The sequence below is a fragment of the Sphaerodactylus townsendi genome, linkage group LG08, assembly GCF_021028975.2.
Source record: "Sphaerodactylus townsendi isolate TG3544 linkage group LG08, MPM_Stown_v2.3, whole genome shotgun sequence".
Lineage (NCBI taxonomy): Eukaryota > Metazoa > Chordata > Lepidosauria > Squamata > Sphaerodactylidae > Sphaerodactylus > Sphaerodactylus townsendi.
Window position 1 is genome coordinate 24,869,736 of NC_059432.1, and position 23,079 is coordinate 24,892,814.

Consider the following 23,079-nt stretch of genomic DNA (forward strand, 5'->3'; position numbering starts at 1 on the left):
GTACCAGCCGCACATGTGAGTGACTGGCGTCTCACTGCCTGAGGAGAGTGAGTGGTGGTATTGAAGGTCGACGCAGCTTGGCCTGACAATTGGGCGGGAGCAGGGAAAAGGCACTGCTGTACCCTTCAGTTGGTCTCCCCAGCCACCTATGTCACTGGGAGAATGTGTCTCCGCGACCCCACGCACGCAGGCACTTGAGTAGCCACCTGCTAGGGTCCTTGGGTCGCCCCGCGCTGACGCAAGAACAGCGCGCCGTAGGGCAGCCAGCCTCCTGTGCTGATGTCCGTGGGTCGCTGTGCGCGGCTTGTGTCGCGGCTCCGCTATGGAGGCTCCGTCGTTCTCTGGAGGCGGCCGAGCGGACCGAATCGGGCAGCCACGGCAGGAGCCTTCTCCACCGCTTCATCCGACGGCCGCGACACGGGCGCGAAAGCTCCGGACACTTCCTTGTTCGTGCCGCTCCCTGTGTCCCCGGCGGAGCCTGGCCCCGAGGGGGATGTCGGTGCCGAGCTGTCTCGCCCGCTCAATAAGAGTAAGCGACGGGGCTTGCACGGGAGACGGACTTATTGGTCGGCGCCCTGTCATCCTCATTTGGCTTTTGGTTCTTTAGCTGTGAACTCTGATTTCTAGCAAGCAGCGGTATAGTCCATTCAAGCCCTCGTGTCGAAGTGATCAAAGCAGTACAGTGGGGAATCCCAACTGTACTCACTCCAGTAGTTTTAGGCCAGTCGCCCTCAATCATCCTGTTCTGCCTCACCAGGTTGTTGTGAGGATGAAATGAAAGAGGATAGATTGCCTACGTACACATCATAGTGGATAGATGTTGGCCTTTTTTGCCTTTATTGTAACTCCTTTATTGTAAATCAAGGCTTAAGGGTTTCACCATCTGATGTTCTTGCAGCATACGTTGCAGAGCCCTAGGTCACATTTCCATGTTTAGGGTTAGAGAATCAAACAGCCCAGTCTTTGCTGTAGCAGGCACAGTAATAACTGTATTGTTCTTTATAGGCTCAACTGGATTTGCTTGTATTTTTTCTGCAAAGGAGCATATCCAGCTGGCAATTTGCCAGCCACATTTATTTATTTTCTTTGAGACTTTATTGATTTGTTCTCTTTTTCCCCAGCGGGGGTCCAAAGCAGCTGACATGTTTCTCTGCTCCATTTTATCCTCACAAGAGACCTGTGAGGTAGCTTATGCTAAGAGTGTGGCCCAAGGTGGCAATTCAAATGTTGTCCCATTTTCATGTGCAGTTTCTGGGATCTTTCAGGAAGTATACTCCTTTCCCATCATCATTCATCCACAGTGATGATACCAGAGCATGAAAATGCTTGTGCTTTGTATGTGGGAAACTCTTTCTGCTGTAGTATACCAACTACATTGAAGAGCCTGATGATTCATATAGCGTCAGGTTATACTCCCCCCCCCCCCCGACCCCCATACACGCTCTCCTGGTTGGAGAACTTTGTGCAGGTATTCAGAAATAATTCATTCCTCATCTAAACCACCCTAAGCAGGAAGGACAGGAAATTATCTTATTGGAGATTTGTATACTGTGAAGATCTTTGTTCTCCACATAGTTTTAAAGAAAAGGTGTTTTATGACACACGTTTGATGACAGCTTCTTATTTCTTTCTTTTAATCCATGTTTGTATAATTAAGATGCAACCCTTTTTGTTTCGTTTTTTAGGTGAAGTCTTGAAAGTACTGAATAAATTTTACAAGAGGAGAGAAATACAAAAACTCGGTGCAGAAAATGGACTAGATGGTATGAAATAGTGAAGGCTTAGTAATGTGAATGTTGCTAAATGTTACATTCTTTTTGGCAATAGACCTGTCTGGATTTAGTCTGTTGCTTAATCTTCAGTTGTTCTGAGCATGATCTATTTTTGCAGGTGCCTGACTAAGGCATATATTGGTTAAATATTAGTTCCTCGAAAGAAATCAGCTTTCTTTACCTTTTTTGTAAAGAAGTTCAGAGACCATTTTCATCAATTACCATTTCATTATGAAAGCAAAGAAGATTAGTTATTGAACTTTATTAAAATACTTTTTAAGAATGTGTTCTCGTTAGGACTTTATTCTAAATTTCACAAAGTCTGATGCTTGCGGGTAACTTTGAGTTCCTCCCCCTCTTCTTTTACAGCTCGTCTTTTTCATCAAGCATTTATAAGCTTTAGGAAATACATCATGGAATCTAGTTCATTGAGGCCAGATGTGCACATTATTCTAAATGATATATGTTGTGGAGCAGGTAAGCATTAGTATATCAAGTGATTTCATCATCATGCTAAAAAAAAGATATGTGAGTTGGTTTGATTTGGGTTAGGTGTTTAAATTCAGACTTTTCATGTATATGCATCAAAATAAAGTCAGCAAACTATGGTTAGCTCCCTTTCGTTTTACATGGAGATCTTGGAGTCTTTTAGATTGTCAGCATGGCTGTTCACCACCCTGCTTCATTTTATTACTTATATCATCCTATCTAATAGCAAAATCCTGGCCCCATGCTGGGAACAGAACCAGTGCTGAGAGACCAGCCCTGAAATTGGAGCTAAGTTCTGCAAGTTCTGCATATCCTAGGTGTATTTGTCCTTCATCAATTTGTTATGGCTGAAGAAGACTAAAGTCAAAAGTGTTTAACTTACCCTGGTTAGCACTACTAATATCTACTGGATGTTTACATGTGGCCAGCTTATCTCCTGATGTAGCATCCAGCTGAACATCTGGCAACTGGAGTACTTCCAACTTTTGATATTTATTCACACTTATGCATGGCCAGTTTATCTCTTTACTTGGTATCAGGTGAGATCTGACAACTGGAGTACTTCAAGCTTTTTTTATCAGAGCAACAAGCAGCCTATTTGGATATTCCAATTTTTTGATGAAAGACAAACATTCATTTCAGTGGATTGGATTACCAGAGGTTCTTCTTGATGCTTACAATTGAATCGCAAGGTTTTCACTGAAGGGATATTATTTATACAAAGACTCATTATCTTTTGTGCATATTTTGGGATCCTTTTTCTGTCTGTTAGTGTTGTTCATGTATTGCATTATTGTTTCCATTGTTGAAATTTGGATTATTGGATATAGAGTTTTTAAACATTTCTATTAAATGTATTGTCGAAGGCTTTCACGGCTGGGTTCAACTGTTGTGGGCTTTCCGGGCTGTGTGGCTGTGGTCTGGTAGATCTTGTCCTTACGTTTCACCTGCATCTGTGGCTGGCATCCTCAGAGGTGTATCACAGAGAGAAGTCTGTTACACATTGTGTCCAATGAGAAGGGAATGTTTAGTGGGGTATATATTGTCCATATCCCATGGTGGGGAACCAATCAGTAAGTGTTTGGGTGGAACTTGGTATTCAAAGGTGTGGTTGACTGCATTGTATTGCGGGTGAGGTTTTCAGTCCATTTACATTCGTATTTGCATTTGCATTCCCTGCAGCAGCAACAGTATTAGTGAATGCAAATCCTGTGTCTGGGTGGAGTCCATTGTCCATGAACCCAGCATTCCCTTGGCCTTTGATTCTGGTGTTTTTAAGTACTGGTAGCCAAGTTCTGTTAATTCTCAGAGTCTCTTCCTTCTTGTTGAAGTTGTCTTGGTGTTTGTGGATTTCAATGGCCCCCTGTGTAGTCTGAAATAGATCTACCAGACCACAGCCACACAGCCCGGAAAGCCCACAACAACCATTTTAATTAAAGTTTATGGTTCCATTGCTGTTCTTTTGAGCCAGGCAGAGCATTTTTTTCTTCATATATCCATACTGTTTCTGGCTCATTCGTTATATCTAATCTGTGCTCCCCCCGGCCCCTTCCTTTGTACATCCTCTTGCCCCTCTTCATGTGTAATCTCTGTGCTCTAATTAACAAAAACACATGAAAGACCATTTGTATATCTTGAAATGGTTCAGAATATGGTACGTTTACTTTGGAGTGTTATGTCTGAGATGCTATAAGTCAGTTGGGTGGCAATTTGTTAGTTCCATTTTGACGTGTGTGTGTCTCTCTCTCTTCTGTTTTCAGGGCATGTTGATGATCTGTTTCCATTTTTCATGAGACACGCTAAGCAGATCTTTCCTATGTTGGAGTGTATGGATGATCTGCGCAAAATCAGTGACTTACGATTGCCACCCAACTGGTTAGTTTCTTCAAGACAGCAAATCCAATCTTGCATATGATCAGCAGCTGTCATCTCTGTTTTGTATCAAGTGTGTAAGACTTGCGGCTTATCTGTAGTAGAATAAATCAAGGGATTACTCCCCCCCTTTAAAAAATAATGTTGCATGCTTTAATATGAAATCTTAGATACTGGAATATGGTGTCTCATATCTTTTTTTCCAATCTTTTAAAATCAATTTTTAGAACCATTTAATGAGCTGAAGATATTAAAAATAGACTGAAAATGAGAGAGAGCCACAGTTGTGCAGTGGTTAAGAGTGGGCTGGTATCTGGGAGACCCAGGCTCAAATCCCCACTCATGCCATGAAAGCTCGCTGCGTGACAGTAGGCCCATCCCATTCTCTCAACATAACCTATTTTACAGGGTTGTTGTGGGAACAAAGTGGAGGAGAGAAAAATAACGCTAGCTTCTTTGGGCCCCCATTGGGGAGAAGGGAGAAGTAATGAATTAAGTAAATACTCATCTGAATCAAGACTTACCTGTGTTAGATCATATAAGTTTTAGGTGTTGACAGGTATGAGTAAGCTCCATACACTAGTTTTTCTCTGTAATAATCCTTTTTTTTGGTCTTTATTTTTTTGTAAAAGTCTTAACTATGTGCATCTATTTGCATGTCTGTTCTTTCATTCCAGGTATCCAGAAGCCAGGGCGATCCAGAGAAAAATTGTGTTCCATGCAGGTCCAACAAATAGTGGGAAAACCTATCATGCAATCCAAAGATATTTAGCAGCAAAATCAGGAATATATTGTGGCCCTTTGAAGCTGCTGGCACATGAGATCTTCCAAAAGAGTAATGATGCTGTCAGTATTTTTGTATATTTCTGTGCTTCTGTTAATCTGGGAGATTGAGGGGGTGTCATGCCTGTAATACTAACTATTGTAGTGGCTGTGTATGATATAATGCCTTGGCTTGCAGTAATATCTTTCAGTTGTATAAACAGAAAACAAGCCCTATACTCCAAAGAACATGTCATCTGCGCTATGAAACAGTAACCTGCAAACTTGACCACAACGTTGCCACCACAAGCTAGCTCAGCTGCAACCTCTCTTTTATAGCCAGCCTCCCATTCGCTTGTCCAATAACCTTGCAGCTGGGTTTCTCTAATCTGGCTCCTGAAGACTCTGCATCTACTCTAGCTCACCTCATAGCTGCCAACCTGTTGCGGTGTCTCCTCTGCTGTAAACTAGCATGCAGTCTCCTCCTGCATTGCTCCTGGGGCTCTGGAGACAAGGAGGGAGGGAGCAGTCAGAGTCCCCTGTGGCTCTGTATCAAGGGGTTGAAGGGGTTGAAGAGTCTCAGAGCTAAGCTCTTGCTGGGGAATCTCAGAGCTTTGGACCTGGCTGTGAATCCCAGCCTGAATGCTCTGCCTGAGCCTGAGGACCTGGTCCTGCAGGAACTTCTGGCTGCTCAGTCTCTGCTTCCACAGGTAGTGAGATTCTGGAACCAACACTGTCCCCTCTTCTCTACTTGAGTCTTCCTCCCAGGGGTTCCCATTCAGACCAGGCTGAGCCCTAACACATTGCCTTTTGCTTCCTTCCCCATTTGCCTCCTGGAGCTTCTGCTTCTTTGCTTCTCCTTTTATTCTAGATCTGCTTCAACATTGGAAATCAGGATGTCCAGGTTTATACAGTCCTTCTCACTGTACCCAGTGCTTTGTGAATGAGCCTTGCACGAGGTGGTTTTCTGTTTTGTTCCTTATTGTTTGTGTGTCCTTTTTCTGCCCTTATAGAATGTGCCGTGTGATTTGGTGACTGGGGAGGAGCGAGTCTGTGTAGATGGTGATGGGAGGCCATCTGCCCACGTTGCGTGCACTATTGAGATGTGCAGTGTTAACACACCCTGTAAGTATATCCATTAAAAATATTAGAGGATTTAATTAAGTCATGCTGTAGTGTGGAATCTATATTCTGGAACCTACATTTTATATTGGAGTTCATTCTGTTAACAAGAAATAAACAGGACAGACAATAAAAAGTGGTGTGTTTAATAGGGATTAAGAAATTGTGATGAGTTTAGTGCAAGTTGCCTTGGGGAGTTTATTGGGATAGGAGTGATCTTGAAATCATATCAGGGCACTTAAATTGAGTGATTAACTTGTTTAAAGAACTTTGCTTGGGAGATGACTACTTCTGTGCATTCACCTTTCAAGCTGCACTTCATCATTTACCCATGTATGTTTTATTTTGTTTAGATGAAGTGGCTGTTATTGATGAAATTCAGATGATCAGAGATCCTTCCAGGGGCTGGGCTTGGACTCGAGCACTCTTGGGTATGTCTGCTATGAGTGTGCGTGATGTGATAAGTAAAATGTCCCTGATCCCACAGAAGTGATTCCTGTGTGAACAAAGAGGCATTGGGAATAAGCCCCATTTAACTGAGTTCAGCCTGTCTCTGTTGAAATCGCACTTCTAATCGCCCTCCAAATTAATGGGAGATTTCTTCTTTCCCCAGGGCTCTGCGCAGAAGAAATTCACGTCTGTGGCGAAGCTGCCGCCATTAACTTGGTGACCGAGCTGATGTACACAACGGGGGAGGAGGTGGAGGTGGGTGCCACGCCCCTTTGTTGAAGTATCTGCATCTTCCTCTTATCAATCTGAACAACTAGGATGTTGTGGGTTTTCTAGGTTGTAATTCCAGCTGTGAAAGCCTTCGACAATAAATCTGAACGACATCCGGTGGGGGTTCAAAATCACCAGTAATCTTTTGGTAATTGGAATGTCTTAAAATAAAACTACTTCAAAGGTAGACAAAGAGTAGAATTTCTTCAACATATCTTGTTGACGTGAACTAAATGATACAGATTAATATGCATGGAGCCCTGCTATAGTCGCTGCCTCTGTGATTTAACTTTGTAGTAATGCTGGTGATGATAAGGATAGAAACTGAAAAGAAAGAGCAGGACAATAGTTTTTTTTCTGTAGATGTTAGCTTCCCCCAGAAAACAAAAATCAATTTAATAATTCATAGGTTTGTTTTTGCAGTACAAAGCAGATCTTTAGAGCATGTAACTCTGGCAAGCTTTCTGCCAGAAGAGGTGCACTCAAGTAAGTTAAATGAGCATCTTGGCTTGGAAAGGGATCGAATGCAAGTTAGGATCCTTAATTACTACAATAGTTCCATTATGAAAGCCATGAAAGGATTGACAGGAGATGGTAATCTGTACACAATTTACCGCAGTGCCCTCCCTTAGTTGCTATATGGCAAACTGTACTTGACAGGGTTGATGGCAGAGGCGGAGCTCTCACAGGGACATGTGGGGTCACATGGCCTTGGGTGCATGCCAAATGGTCATGTGGGGGGCAGAGAATTGCCCCCCCCCCCGGCCCTGCCAGGCTGTTCCGCCGGCCGAAGGAGCAGCCTGGCGGGGCAGGGCTGGGGGGCGCCCGGCAACGGCCCAACCAGGTAAGTGGAGTGCGGGGGTGGGGTTTCCCAGTTTGCAGTAGAGTTTCTGTTTGGGCTGGTGAGGGTGTAGAGACCATTTCAAGCAGCCACATCCTTGCGGGACCTCGAGGTGCTTTCTTGATCACTCCATTGTAATTCTGTTGTGGTTACAGTTGTGAGCTCTGCTGTCTGTCTGTTGTTAGGTGAGAAACTACAAGAGGCTTACCCCTATAAAAGTGCTAGATCAGGCCCTTGGATCTCTGGATAATCTTCGTCCTGGAGACTGCGTTGTCTGCTTCAGTAAGAATGATATTTATTCCGTGAGTCGGCAGATTGAATCCCGAGGGCTGGAGTGTGCCGTCATCTATGGGAGCCTGCCACCTGGTAAAGATTGTTACCGTCTATTGTGGGGAAGTGGGGTGGAAAGCACTGCTTGAGTCTAGCTGATGATATATGTGACAAGAAATTTTGCAATGCTTTGGCATTTGGTGATTGAACCAGGTACAGCATTGAGCAGATTTTCTGTACTTGGTGTCTCCTTTTGTCCCATAGAATTTTATTCCCTTGGGTCCCTGGCCTTTTTGAGCTTGCGGGCACATTTGGAACTCTGATACGGCTTTGTGGATGCAACTGTAAAATGGCCGCTGCAGGAGGCAGGGTCAGCTACAAAAAGATGGCCACAGCTGAACTTCAGTAGCACAGTGCAGATCCTTGTGCTGCGGTGGCAGCTACTGTCAAAGTAACATTTTAAACAAAATTGCACAGCCAGTCAGAAGCCTTGCTGGGCAAAAGCCCTACCTGGCCTCACTCAGTTCCTTAAAAAACCTGCCAGAAAAGTTGTCGGTGGGTGCCATAGCACCTATGAGCACATCAGTGGGGACCCCTGAGCTCGATTACCTCAAGGATGTAGCTGAGCGTAGCACTTGACTACATCCAAACAGCATTCAGTCCGCCTCTGCTCCTTTGTTTCAGTTCCTGTTAAATTTAACACTGCCCCAAAGTCGGCACTCGCTGGGAGGCCCGCTGTGCTCCTTTTCTCCCGTGGGTATCTCAGGTTGCTTGTGGCAGGGCTGACTTGCTTATCGATCTTGCAAGACTTTGCGAAGGAAGAGTGGAAAGCAGTGATCTTCCCTCGTGTTGCTGGCTTCCCCTTCATCTTCTTCTGAGCGCAAAGCATCTCCTGACTTGCATATGGACACGTCATCTCTGAAACAATAACTCCATGTGGTGCTTTGCAGTGTCAGGCAAGGGCCTGGGAGACACAGGTTCATTCCCCCGCTCTGCAATTAAAGCTGACCGGGGTGATCTTGGGCCAGTCAATGTGCTCCCAGCCTAATGTATCTCACAAGGTGACTGTTGGGGGGTAAAATGGAGCAGGGGAGATTTATGCGATCTGCTTTGGGACACCCTTGGGCAGAAAAGTGGGCTCTAAATACTAAAGGTAATACTCCACTGTTGATGTGATGATCACAGTGGTGATGTCCTCATCACCTTACAAGGATGTATCTGTTCCACGTCACCAGTGCCTCCCTGTGAAGGCCCTCTGTCTGCTTCTGAGGTGGCCTCTGTATTGCTGCCCTCACAGATTGTGTGTCTCACAGCTGCAGGGGAACGTGAAATGGTAAATGCTACATCACAGATGCAACTTGGGACGCATCCTAACCTTGTGATTGAATTGTTTCAGGAACAAAACTTACTCAAGCGAAGAAATTCAACAATCCGGATGACCCTTGTAAAATCATGGTTGCCACAGATGCCATTGGGATGGGGCTCAACTTGTAAGTATCCTGGGGGAATGAAAGGTTATGCTTCAATGACGCGAATGTGGTGGTGGTTCCTAGCTTGTTAAGGATCTGCCTCTCCATTATACTTCTCCCATGGGGCCTTTTTGAATTCAGGCAAGGTCTAGTTCAACAAACTGCTGACTTGAGGCAGGATTCTTAAACCTCATGGTAGCTGGCAGTCCACCATTTTTAAAAATAGATACCAATTGGGAGAACCAAGTTCCCTACTCCCATGGAGCTTGCCTGCCTGGCAGTCAATCCCAGTGCTCTTCTCACGGCCGTCCCTCTTTCAGGTTTGAGAGAGCTTCTCATGCTACAGAGGGAGCAAACATTCCACACTGAAATCCGATGTGAGTTGGGCAGGGGTCAAAGGGCTCCAGTTGGCTGTGTCATGCCTGTTCCATGCTGGAGAGCCAGTGTGGTGTAGTGGTTAAGAGCAGGTGGATTCTAATCTGGAGAACCGGGTTTGATTCCCCACTCCTCCACCTGAGTGGCAGAGGCTTATCTGGTGAACCAGATGCATTTCCACACTCCTACATTCCTGCTGGGTGACCTTGGGCTAGTCATGGTTCTTCGGAACTCTCTCAGCCCCAGCTACTTCAAAAGCTGTCTGTTGTGGGGATAGGAAGGGAAAGGAGTTTGTAAGCCACCTTGAGTCTCCTTACAGGAGAGAAAGGTGGGGTATAAATCCAAACTCTTCTTCTTCTAACCAAGGAGGTTTTTATGGGACACAAAGTCTTTTACTATTATTGTCTTCCATCCTGTACCTTCTTGGACTTTACATTCATGTTTCCACTCCAAGATCACATTGGCTAAAGGAATATTTGCAGAACTTAGCCTATTGTAGAACTAATGCAATAGTGTCTTTCTGTGGTTCTGTCATCAGTTTTTATGTCTGTGTTTTGGTTCTAGGAGCATAAAGAGAATCATTTTCAATTCTCTGATTAAACCAGTGGTCAATGAGAAGGGTGAAAAGGAAATGGATACGATCACAACTTCTCAAGCGTTACAGATCTCAGGAAGAGCTGGGAGGTTCAGCACTGTGTTCAAAGAGGGGGAAGTCACTACCGTGCATAGTGATGACCTTGCGTTGTTAAAGGAAATCTTAAATAAATCAGTGGAACCCTTAGTGGTAAGGTCTCTTCTGAGTAGACTCATACTGTTGAAGCATTTTACAGTTGCATGATTGTTACTTTGCATTTGCAGAGCAGCATCCTCTTAACGTGAATTGCACTGATGGAAGAGGGAGGGGTGGTCTTGCCCCCTTCCCCTTCTGCACTTAGCGTCCCACCCCAGCTCATGGGGCACGGGTCATGTGACTCTGGGAACCCTCTTTGCAAGGGATCAGAAAGGTCTGCTGAATGGGCAGAAGTGCAAGGCAAAGAACTGCTTCCATCCAGGCTTTCCACCGATAGATTATAGGATCCAGCTCACAGCCCTTGTTAGTTGTTGATCTCCCCCACCTATGGAACTGTATGCCAGAGGAGATGTAAAGATCTGCCACTCTGGCTTCTTCTCAGAGAAGCATGAAGCATTTCGGTTTCAGAAGACTTTCTCGGTTTGGCTTGGCTTGGCTTGAGTTGCAATGGGGAGACTGGTTGCTTTCGTTGGCTTTTATTGTTCCTTATATATGTTAAATTGTTTTCCGAGCTGCTGTGAACTGATGGAAGGTGCAAGATACAAATGAGCCCTGATACAGTGTTTGAGCTCTTACCCTGAGTAAGCTGTTAGGCTTCCTCTGTTCATAATTGGGGCATGGCATTTGTGGGTGGCAGGGTGGCATACTGCTGCTTGGGGTGGCGTTAGTTTAATGGGCACCATGTTGTCTTGCAGCTCACTGATGGTCAAATGCAATAAATTATTTTTGTTAAAAGAAAAAAAAATTAGATGCTTCTGTTCCATTTTTCCCTCCACAGGCTGCTGGTCTGCATCCAACTGCTGAGCAGATTGAAATGTTTGCGTATCACCTTCCCGGCGCCACGCTCTCCAATTTAATCGTAAGACCAGAAGCCCTATTGAACTTATACACATATGAAACATCAGAACAACCACCCACCTATCCACATACAGTTATGCCAAATATAGTCATTCAGTATCCATGCAGGTACATTAAAATAGTTCAAGCTCTCAATTAATATTAGTGACCATGTATCTCTGATGCTTTGTATTTCACGTTGGATATTAAATAAGTGGTCCTGTTGGAGATTTAAATCGCTGTTATTCAGTAAAGACTTTTAATCTGTTCCAATATTTTGGCATAAAGTATCGTTTCCATGGTTGTTATATAGAATATGTAATTAGCTTTTTTGTGTCATGGATTAGGCTTAGCAATAGAAAGGGAAGAAACAGATTTGCCTGATCAGTCAATGAATTCCTCCAAAGCAAGATGTGCAGATGGCTGGATTGGAGCCCTAATGCTTAACTGAAACCTGTTTACTGGTGTGGAGCACTCCTTTTCCTTTGTTTAAAAAATACTGTAATCTTAGACTTCAGAAACTTTACTTTGTTTCATCTAAACTTAGACAAAAGCATCAGAGTTGGGTGGAGAAAACCAACCAATACAGAGCTGGAATCCAGTGGGTCACACATTCATTATTGGCTCAGTGTAAGGAACTGGTGTGTATTTCACTGATTCTGTGGCTTCTGGCATATAAACTGGGATTACAGAGTGAGAGGAGCCACTCGAGAGAGAGAGAGAGAGAATGTTATAACTTTTCTTCCCTTTACCAATATTCAGAAACAGTGGCTTTTGTCCCTTCTGGCTGGAGCCTCCCAGAGCCCCTGAGGCCTATTGAGGCGGCCTTCTTTCCCAACACCATCAGATCTATTTTGGTTTCTTTCTGTCTTTATTTTCTAGTGGCATTGCACAAGCAGCATTTTCTACATCTTAAGAATCTCACATCTTTATTTTTAATAAGCAGATTTCTAGCCCTGCTAAGGCCTGCTAAGCTAAGCATTCAAGTGTGTGAGCAGTGCTTGCTGAAATCATGAGGAAGGATCTAAGTGGGATAAGAGTTAAGGAACAAAAACAATTGCATATTATGTTCCCATGGGCTTGATATGCAAAATGACTGCATTGCTGCATTTATCTTTTCTTTCTTCAGAAATCTGACATTTTGAGTGGTGTAGGACATGCATTGCACGCACGCACGCGCACACACACACACACACATATCATGGTGCTTCTGTTATTTTTAACAGGATATTTTTGTGAGTCTCTCTCAAGTAGATGGCCTCTACTTTGTCTGCAATGTTGATGACTTCAAATTCCTGGCTGACATGATTCAGCACATTCCACTTAACTTGCGTTCAAGATATGTGTTCTGTACTGCACCTATCAACAAAAAGCAGCCGTATGTGTGCACTTCACTGTTGAAGGTGAGTGGTTTGCACCTGTTGGATAATGTCTGGTGTGGGCATGTGTGTAGGTGGCTGGGTGGGGGTCATAAATTGCCTGTGTGTTGTACCTGCTCAGGGTTGCAGTTTTTGCAGGTACCCTGGATAGCCCAGGTGAGCCTGATAGCATCAGATCTCAGTAGCTAAGCATGGTCAACTCTGGCAAGTATTTGGGTGGGTGTCACACCCCCAGACTTGTCCAATAGATGAATCAGTACTTTGAAAGCAGAATTCTTGTTTATTGATTTCAAGCATAGAGAAGCTGTTGACTGATATTGTCAGACCTGGATACAAGCCAAAGAATTATATCCCCTGCTAGAGACTTGCCATGCTCACATCCCCCCTCCTACTCTCCGCTTGGATGGGAAAGTACATTCACATACTCACACATGTTCTTCAGATGGTGAGAACTTGGGAAGAAAAGACACCCATGACTATCCCCCACTTCCTAGCTGCAGAACCATTACTAAGCAAGATAACAGACAGACTGGTACAGGCTGAATAAAATGCGAACAATTCTCAAGACTGATCTGTGAGCGCTCAGTAGCAAGAAATATGGCAGGACCCTGGCTAAGCTATTAGAGGGTCATGACAATGGGAGACCTCCAAGGAATACCACAGTTGTGATGTGGAGGCAGGCATTGGCAAACCACCCCTGAAGGTCTCTTGCCTTGAAAATCCCACCAAGGGTTGCCGGCTGTGACTTGATGGCAAAAAGGAAAAGAAACACCTGGAAAGGCTTGGCTTTTGTCGGAAATGCTGCCACCTGGAGGTGCTGAAGCATGCCATTTGTCACGATCTTGGTAAAAATAAAGCACGAGCGGATGTCCCCATCCAGCTCTTTGATGCTGGTGCTGCTGTCCTGTTAAAGGTTTTAGAGCAAATCAGTGTGTGATGGACTCTGAGAGGCTGACGAAGCCTCCTTTGTTTGTTGGCTGCTTGGGTCTGTGGTTGCTTAGAAGACAACAGTGAATGGCTGGTGGATAACAAATCTTTCGGTCCTGGTACTCAGAGCTGTGACATCAGCCCAAATTTTATTCCTTGTCAGGAGGGGTTCCTGAAACAGTGTGTGGCACATCCTAATAATGACATAACCTTACCAAGAGCATAAATGTAGCTATTTCCATTTGTAGTGCATGGGTTACTAGTAACTTGTGGGAGATATTTATTCACAGGAGAAGGAGCAAAGAGATTTTATTTATTTATTATTTAGACTTTTATACCGCCCCATCCCCAAAGGGCTCCGGGCGGTGTACAACATAGACTTTCAGTACAAATATAAATAAAAATTAAAACCTTTAAAAACAGCAGTAAAAATAACAAGAGGCGTCCGACAAACCCTAATTTTAAATCCTCCCCAGGAGGGAGGGAACGGCAAGTCCCATTTGGTGGAAAAAGCCTAGATATTAAGGGGGGGGGGGGGCACCTTCAGCGGCTGGTCCTTCCAAAGGCCCGGCGGAACAACTCCGTCTTACAGGCCCTGCGGAACTCGCCAAGGTCCCGCAGGGCCTGGACAGCTGGAGGAAGAGCGTTCCACCAGGCCGGGGCCAGAGCCGTGAAGGCCCTGGCCCATGTGGAGGCCAGCCACAGGAAAGCCTGCTACCAACGCTTTTGGCCTATGACTCAGCCCACAAGTCCTTACAAATATGCAGCATAAAAAGCCTTGGATGTGCTTTGTGGAGATCATTGTGTGGGAAGAACAAGATGCTCTTTCCTTTAAAATGGACAGGAGTGACTTCAGTGGAGAAGGCCTCTTTGGTCTCATACCGGATTTGTTTTGCTTACTGTGGACTTCTTGGTGCGATCAAACAGAATGAAATTCTAGAATCACCTTCTGAACTCTCAACTAGAAATGTTTTGTACAGCACTTGTTCAAATTGATTCAGAAAGGAAAATAGGCGGGTACAAGAGCTACTGTCATCCTCGCACAACTCTGACCTCCTTCCCCGTTATTCATTTTCTTTGTGCCGGAGCCAAAACCTGAAGAGAACACAGTCTTGGAAGCTGACAGCTGGCTGAGGGCCAGCTGCGTCAATCAGCCAGACTACCTTTACCCCCTGTCCTCCCACAGTGGCTCCTATAAAAACTTGCTAATGAGGACGAGGGAGGCGAAACATCTGATATCCCATGCTGAACCTGAGAGTGTGGGGCACGCGAGGAAGACCTTTACGTGCTTCAAACAAACATCTTTGTAGTGAGATTAATAAAAAATATGTTTTCCTGAACTAAAGCATTAAGCAAAGCTATAAATTCCTGTGCCTGACCTTGATAAGGGAAGAGTAGTTTTCCACAAATTTTGGGGGGAATATGAGACAGTAATTGATGTTGGTGATGAACATATATATCCCCTGCTCTGGGGGAAATCTTGCCCGTTGCTCCTCAAACGCTTGCATTTTTTATGTTCTAGTTTGCAAGGCAGTTCAGCAGGAATGAACCTCTGACATTTGATTGGCTGTGCAGACACATCAGTTGGCCACTGACCCCGCCCAGGAATATCAAGGAGCTTGTTCATCTGGAGGCAGTTCACGATGTCCTCGATCTCTATCTTTGGCTGAGGTACTGAGAAGGATGCTTGGTTTGATCTTAATGTGGACAACATTGTGACATAAGGAAGTCTCCGCTGTGGACAAGAGCTGAGTCCAACGGCATCTTCTAATATGATTCAGTCCTCTCATAGGACTGTACCATTTCAGAAAGCTCAGGTGGAACCACTTGTTCAAATGTCTTCCTGCCAGTAGAAAGCTCTCACACCTAGAACCAGTTTAACCTATTCCAGTGATGGCGAACCTTTTCGAGACCGAGTGCCCAAATTGCAACCCAAAACCCACTTATTTATTGCAAAGTGCCAACACAGCAATTTAACCTGAATACTGAGGTTTTAGTTTAGAAAAAACGGTTGGCTCCGAGGCACGCGTTACTCAGGAGTAAGCTTGGTGAAGCAACCGTGCAATGCTTCAAATGGGTGAATCACGATCCTAGGAGGGTTTACCCAGAAGCAAGCCCCATTGCCAGCAACCGAGCTTACTCCCAGATAAAAGGATCATGCCCAGGCCAGCCTAGATGTGTGTGTGTGTGTGTGGGGGGGGTGATTTTCCACCCACTTCCCACATGATGCACAAGTGCCCACAGAGAGAGCTCTGAGTGCCACCTCTGGCACCCGTGCCATAGGTTCGCCACCACTGCCCTATTCCTTGATGAGTAACTTTCCATGTGAAAGGGAATTCTGATCCCCCATATGCAGTGTCTCTGGTAAAGTCCCAGCAGAGAAACTGAACTGCATCCGAAGCTATGCGTTTGAATAATTTTCAAGTTGAAACTATATGGAAATTGTATGTTATATCTCAGAGGCCTAGGACAAAGTAGGTGCAAAATCACATGCCTGTGATCAGTCTCTATGATCAAAGCAGTTTCAGAATGGTTTATTAGACACTTCACTCATGCAGGATCAGAAACAAAGTCACTAGGCGGTACATTTATCTGGAACATTTAACTTGGATCATGGAAACATTGGTTCAAATCCCTGTTCAGCCATGAGTGTCACTGGATCAGGTTACCATCTTTCAGGTTGGTCTACTGCAGGGGTAGGGAACCTGCGGCTCTCCAGATGTTCAGGAACTACAATTCCCATCAGCCCCTGTCAGCATGGCCAATTGGCCATGCTGACAGAGGCTGATGGGAATTGTAGTTCCTGAACATCTGGAGAGCCGCAGGTTCCCTACCCCTGGTCTACTGGCTCCAGGCTATAATGAGGACAAAATGGGTTAACCTTTACTTGTCACCCATAGAGCCTTGCAAGAAACTTGAGACACCATACATTGTAATTAATATCCTTCATAGATTGCTTATGTAGATTATTTCTCTGAGGCTACCCTTCAGATGTGTGTAATAGATAACTGGTTGGATGTAATAAGTCCCTTCCATTAAGCTAGGCATCTTTTTTGGCAGAGAGTGTTGTTGCCTCCAATTCAGTGTGCTGATGTAGGTTGGTAGGCACAGCTATAAAATGTTTGCAACAAAATGGCTGCTGCAGGAGATGGAACCCGTCACAAATGGCTGCCATAGCTTTCCTTAAGTCATGCAGTCTGAACATCCTGGTGCTGTGGAAGCAGCTTTTCCCAAAGCAGTGTTTTTAGAAATCTGTTGAGCCAGTCAAACCTCCAGTGGCTGCTCAGAAACCTTTCCAGTGAAAAGTCCTACTAGTCCACACGCCCACTGTAAGAACGCTTGGCAAGCACCAGGAATTGTGCCATGGGGCCAAGTGTTTTCACAATGGTTGTGGTCTGGTTGGATTTTTGACTAGGAAGGTTTCTGAGCAGCCGTTGGGAATTCCTGTTCTAGATATTTCCCACAGGAAGTGGCAGCAGTTCCTCTCTATGATTGAGGATGATTGAGGGACTGGAGCACCTTCCTTATGAGGAGAGGCTGCAGCGTTTGGGACTCTTTAGTTTGGAGAGGAGACGTCTGAGGGGGGATATGATTGAAGTCTACAAAATTATGCATGGGGTAGAAAATGTTGACAGGGAGAAATTTTTCTCTCTTTCTCACAATACTAGAACCAGGGGGGCATCCATTGAAAATGCTGGGGGGAAGAATTAGGACTAATAAAAGGAAACACTTCTTCACGCAACGTGTGATTGGTGTTTGGAATATGCTGCCACAGGAGGTGGTGATGGCCACTAAGCTGGATAGCTTTAAAAGGGACAGATTTATGGAGGAGAAGTCGATTTATGGCTACCAATCTTGATCCTCTTTGATCTGAGATTGCAAATGCCTTAACAGTCCGGGTGCTAGGGAGCAACAGCCGCAGAAGGCCATTGCTTTCACCTCCTGCAGGTGAGCTCCCCAAGGCACCTGGTGGGCCACTGCGAGTAGCAGAGAGCTGGACTAGATGGACTCTGGTCTGATCCAGCTGGCTTGTTCTTATGTTCTTATATTGCTGTTTATTTCTGTATAACATTCTTAACCCAAGGACTAGGTAATTATGATTTAAAAACATTATCTGTCACTCTCAGGGTTACTGGGATTGAGGGGAGGTTGACACCAGCGGGGTTAGCGTTTGAGTTTGCAGGATTGCCCTGTGTGCCCATTTATCACATGTCCCCCCTTGGGCTGTCTTTCAGTTACCGCTTTATGGACATGTTCCCTGACACCAGCCTTGTGAGAGACATCCAGAAGGAGCTGGATGACATCATACAAATCGGGGTGCTCAACATCACGAGGCTGATCAGAATCTCAGAAGCCGCTTCTGGAACGGTGGCTGTTCCGGACGATTTCCCGCTTCAGAGGATCAACATCGGTGACGGGATGTTGAACTCGGAAGACCTTCCACAGACCGACCAAGAGCCTCTCCCAAATGATGCCAAGGGTCAAGGGCAGCGAAGAGCCAGGGGGTCCAAAGCAGTGGGCCACAGGCCGGCTGGGGTGCAGGTGGACTCCCTGGGCCGAGTCCGGGGGGCGTTGGCTGCGAGACTGATACAGCAGGGACTCCTCACGCAGGAAATGCTGAAGCAGCTGGAGAAGGAGTGGTTAGCGGATCGTGGCGGGAATTCCAGCAGTGCCTCTCAGAACGCAGACCCAAAGGGAAAGAAGAGAAAATGAAATGGCTAACCTTTTGCAAAATAAACAAGATTATTTAGTAATGTTTTAGTTGTGTGTTTGCCAGAAAATATATGGGGCTTTTGCAGCACAAGGTGCAAAGGCAAGTAGGTGCCCTGAGGTGCTTACAGTCCAAAGTTTGATGAACAGAAGGGCATGGATGTGTAATGAGGAGTTCAGGTGAGCAAACGCAGACAGGTTGGGTGAGTTGCTTTGGGGAGGGAGCCTTGGGGATTAAGCAAGGGATTTGGAAGAACAGTATCCATCAATAGTTCTTCTAACTCTGGTAGGGAACTGCACAAAAGTTCCCTACCTCTAGCACAGAACTGACTGCAAGGGCTCCCCCTGCTGGCAGCTGCCCAATCCGCACGGCACCAATACGGTGTCTGTGCAGCTGTGTAGCAGTATGACTTACAGGGAACGTTGGTACCAGTTGTGGTTTCAAGAATATATTTTGACCCCAAATTATAAAGGTGACCTGAAGTGTTTGCTCCTTTTTGTGTTAGAAAAGTTGAGCTTCAAACAGTGCAGTACGTGACTGAGTCATGTTGTCAAGTTCAGACCCATCTCCCTTACAGTCTAATGCCGTTTGTCTAACTCCTCCAGGGTACATAGTTCATCAGATAAATGGCAATATAAATGATAACTTACAATTTCACAGGAAATCACAGATGAGTGGAATGGTGAGCCAGATTGTGTGCCTTATTGATTTGCAAATTGCACTTACCTTGGATGGAAATCCAACGTTTTATAATCACCTGCCATATGAAGGAAACTTAGTGGTCTATTCGGAGAGAAGGGAGGAAAGTACATGGGCTTCTCTACTCTGATTTCTGAATGTGTTTTTCAATTAAAGCCAAACAACTGAACACCTTCTCCAACTGGGTTCTAGGAATACTTTCCCAAATTATTTTGCCAAATGAAATCAAGGTTATTCTTCAATTAAGACTTTATCTGCTACTCACACACACAGCGAAGGGAGCAGCCCGAAAGGTCCCCGAGCGCCCTCCTCCCCCTGGCTGTAATGTTTCCCCCTTCTTTTCAACAATGTGGGATCTTGCTGCGGAGGAGTAGACTTTTGCACTATTTGGGGGGTGAGGAGCGGTGTCTGCTTCAAAGAAGGGCTTCATTTGTCTGACGCTGAAGTATGGATCTAAACGATGCCCTGTGCTTTGTGGTGAGAGATCATTTCTGAAGGCTCGCAGTGCAGGTGACCTTACTGAGATGAGCATTGCTACCACTGAAGCAAGTGATGTTGCATTTATGCTTCTCTCACTGACGTGTCCATTCGGCAGGCCCCAAGATCCATGACACAGATGTTGCATATCATGTGCACCTGTGTCTCTGGCCAGGGAGGGCTGTATTACCTGCATTCTGGTACTAGGAGCTAAGAGAGCTGTGAAGCGGGATCAGCAGGAACAGCTGGCACACAACTGGAAATTCTGGGTATCTTTACAACTTGGAAGGGCACCATTTGGGGGGGGGGGTTTGGCTGTGCATGGCGTGGCATGAAAGGCAGGTCCTGACTGTTCACCCAGAGTTTTTGAGACTAGCAACTAAGTGCTTGAACCACTGTGCAATAGCCTCCCCTTGGGGCAAATGATGACTGGCGGAGGTTGATGGCATCTTCCTGGCCCCGGGTTAACGGAACAAATGAGTCGAAAGGGTTGGGGAACGCGGCTGCCCTGAGCAGGCTCCGTACGAGGGTGACGCATTCTCCTTGGGTGAGCTTCCAGGGTTAGGAGCCAAAAAAGCAGAAGTCAGAGCCGTAGCAATAAGGTGGGAGGAAGGATGTGAAACAGCAGCAGCTGCAGGAGAGGAAGTTGACCCTGGGGCCGAAAAATGCTGGGATCAAGGTCTCGAGCAGCCTACCTTTGAAGATATAGAAAGCAGAAAATAAAGCTTTACAAAAAATTAAGCTTGGGGGAAGGGTTTAAATAGCTTATGGAGAATAAGTGTTTCTCTCAAGGACTTGCTTCTCCATTTTGAGAATGAACGAGTGGTTCTCAAATTCTGGGTCTGCAGTTTCTTCTAGGGAGGAAGCGTTGCAAAGCTCAAAGTTGCCTGGAGTGGGAGGGAGGGGCTCTGGAGTTCCCCTGTTTCCACTGCTGGGAAAAAAACCCCTTTCCTTATCTCACATTCAAATGCAGCTAGTGTTCGCCCTGTATGACTTCCCATATGGGACAAATGGAAGCTCTGTGAAGTATCTGAAGTCGGGGGAAGGTTTGGGAAGGTTAACAGAACACACGAGCCCTTGTGTTACAGCTCTGATCTCATTTAGGGGGCCCTGCAGTCACTTATTGCTAACTGAAGAAGTCAACCTCCCAGTGCCTTTTCTGATTTCCATCCATATATGAAAAGGCAAACTCATTAGCCAGGATCGACATCCCTCAAACTGCGCACGGAGGATGTAGAACTTCAGCTCAAGAAGCAGCTGTGTAGAGGGAACTGAGGCCGGCTCGATAGCAAGAGTTGTGTTTTTGTTTTTAAACACAGAGAAGTGATGTGGAGAGAAACTCCCCTCTCCTAAGTGCTGTTGGATCTGCTGGTGGGGGGGAAAAGGATACAATATGGCTCCCCTCTGAACTTAAAAGTACACATAGTAAGAACCATTTCTAAACTTCCAGCCTCACGGGTGGCTCTGCATGGTGAGTGTGCATTGGCGGCAAACCTGGTTTTGTTGCTGTGATGTGGTTAAGAGCAGAAGGCTCTAATTTGGAGAACCAGGTTCGGTTCTCACTCCTCCACATGAAGCCTGCTGGGTGACTTTGGGGCCAGACGCAGTTCTCTCAGAACGCTCTTAGCCCACCCAGAGGCAGACAATGGCAAACCACCTCCAAACGTCTCTTGCTTTTGAAAACCCTACGGGGTTGCCGTAAGTCAGCTGTGACTTGACAGCACACACATACCTTGTAAAAGCATGTTGGGTCCCTTGTAGGATTTAGTCTGATGAGAAAGTGCTTGGGTCTGTGGGTTAATTCCAGCCTCTTGGCTGGAAATAAAACCTGGTGTCTGAGCTGTGAGCCTTTAAAGACGAAGCCCAGGACATTCTTTTGAATTTTTGCTGAGATTAGCACTTCCTTCAATTCAACGCTTGTTCCCATAGTGACTCCATAGTAACTGTTGTAAGTCCTCTGGAGTTTGCTCAGGCGTTCCTAAAGCTGATTTGGATGGAAGTTTGTTGCTGCGCTAATGATGTGGATGCAATTAGCCTTGATGAAGAGTGCGGGATTCACATGATCTGCCTGAAAGGCCGGGGTGCAGCAATGCATTAATCTCCTTTGAGCAAGTAGGTAGTGCTGGACGGAGTTCTTTAGGCTTGTGGACTGTAATAGGATTTTAGCATCCTTTAGATGTTTGCATAGCAGTATGAAAGGGGGACAGCACGTGAGTGCGTTTGAGTCTGTTGTTTACTTCAGTTAGGCAAGTTAAATGTGGCGTGCTGTGAAGGACAGGCCTGCAACCTTTACCTGAACGACACCAGGTATAAAATGGTTTGTGATGCTGAACAAGATTTGCAGTTCAGCATTCGTTGACTGTAGCATGTAAGAATTGCCTTTGTGTGAATTCTCCTTCTGTCCTCTCGCTTTTAAAGTATGTCTTTTTTAAAGATTCAGGACACAGAATTGAAATGGGGCGCCCCTTCCATGGCCTCTGTGATGAGATGGTCTTATGATTAGAGCTGGGAGATGTGGGTTCGAATCTCCATTCCGCCATGGATGCTTGCTGGGTGACCTTGGGCCAGTCACTCCCTTTCAGCCTAACCCACCTTGCAATGTTGTTGTGAGGATAAAATGGAGGAAGAGAGAATGCTGTGAGCCGCTTTGGTTCCCTGTTGGGGATGGGGAACAGGATATACATATGTAAAAGAAATAAATAACGCAGCCCTTCTGAATGCCAGCTCTTCAGAGAATGGGCCACCGGGAGCAACCTAATTGTATCCTACTGTATCCTAGGAGCAGCAGTGGCATAGGGGTTAAGAGCAGGTGCATCTAATCTGGAGGAATTGGGTTTGATTCCCCATTCTGCTGCCTGAGCTGTGGAGGCTTATCTGGGGAATTCAGATTAGCCTGTGCACTCCCACACACTCCAGCTGGGTGACCTTAGGCTAGTCACAGCTTCTCGGAGCTCTCTCAGCCCCACCCACCTCACAGGGTGTTTGTTGTGAGGGGGGAAGGGCAAGGAGATTGTAAGCCCCTTTGAGTCTCCTACAGGAGAGAAAAGGGGGATATAAACAGTGGTGGGATCCAAAAATTTTAGTAACAGGTTCCCATGGTGGTGGGATTCAAACTGTGGTGTAGCGCCAATGGGGCGGGGCTGGGCACGACGGGGGCATGGCCGGGCATTCCAGGGACGGGGCATTCCTGGGCGGGAAACGAATGCACGCAGGTGCAGGCTGCCACACACACCGGTGCACCTCCTGCTAGACTGCTTCAAGTTCTGCGCGCTACTGCTGAGAGGAGGGGCATAACTAAGGTAAAAATCACATGGCAAAATCGCCAATGAATAACCCCCTCTTGGCAAACACAAATAATTAGTAACCTACTCTCAGGAACCTGTGAGAACCTGCTGGATCCCACCTCTGGATATAAATCCAAACTCTTCCTCTTCTTGCCAGCCCAGCTGATCTCTCTGTTGGTTCTCGCATTACATGAGATGGGTTCAGTGCACAACACGTCTGGTGGGAAAAGCACAGCAAGGCTGCACCCAATCAAAGTGTTCAACCTGACACTTGATAAGAAAG

General features: G+C 45.8%; 2 protein-coding genes across 2 annotated transcripts in view; both read left to right on the plus strand.

Annotated features, from left to right (window-relative positions):
• Positions 1–259: 259 nt before the first annotated feature.
• SUPV3L1 (Suv3 like RNA helicase) lies at positions 260–18,379 on the plus strand. Its single transcript, XM_048506833.1, has 15 exons — positions 260–529; positions 1,686–1,763; positions 2,142–2,249; positions 4,022–4,136; positions 4,811–4,979; positions 5,909–6,020; positions 6,371–6,448; positions 6,631–6,722; positions 7,764–7,944; positions 9,245–9,338; positions 10,257–10,476; positions 11,261–11,341; positions 12,546–12,722; positions 15,148–15,296; positions 17,861–18,379. The coding sequence occupies exons 1-15, from the start codon at positions 280–282 to the stop codon at positions 18,336–18,338; spliced, it is 2,382 nt and encodes a 793-aa protein (XP_048362790.1). The 5' UTR covers positions 260–279; the 3' UTR covers positions 18,339–18,379.
• Positions 18,380–21,508: 3,129 nt separating this feature from the next.
• The window catches only part of LOC125437545 (hexokinase HKDC1-like), a 33,199-nt gene continuing 31,628 nt past the window's right edge, over positions 21,509–23,079 (plus strand). The window contains exon 1 of the mRNA XM_048505209.1: positions 21,509–21,624. The gene's annotated coding sequence lies outside the window, so the exon portion shown is untranslated. The remainder of the gene's footprint in view (positions 21,625–23,079) is intronic.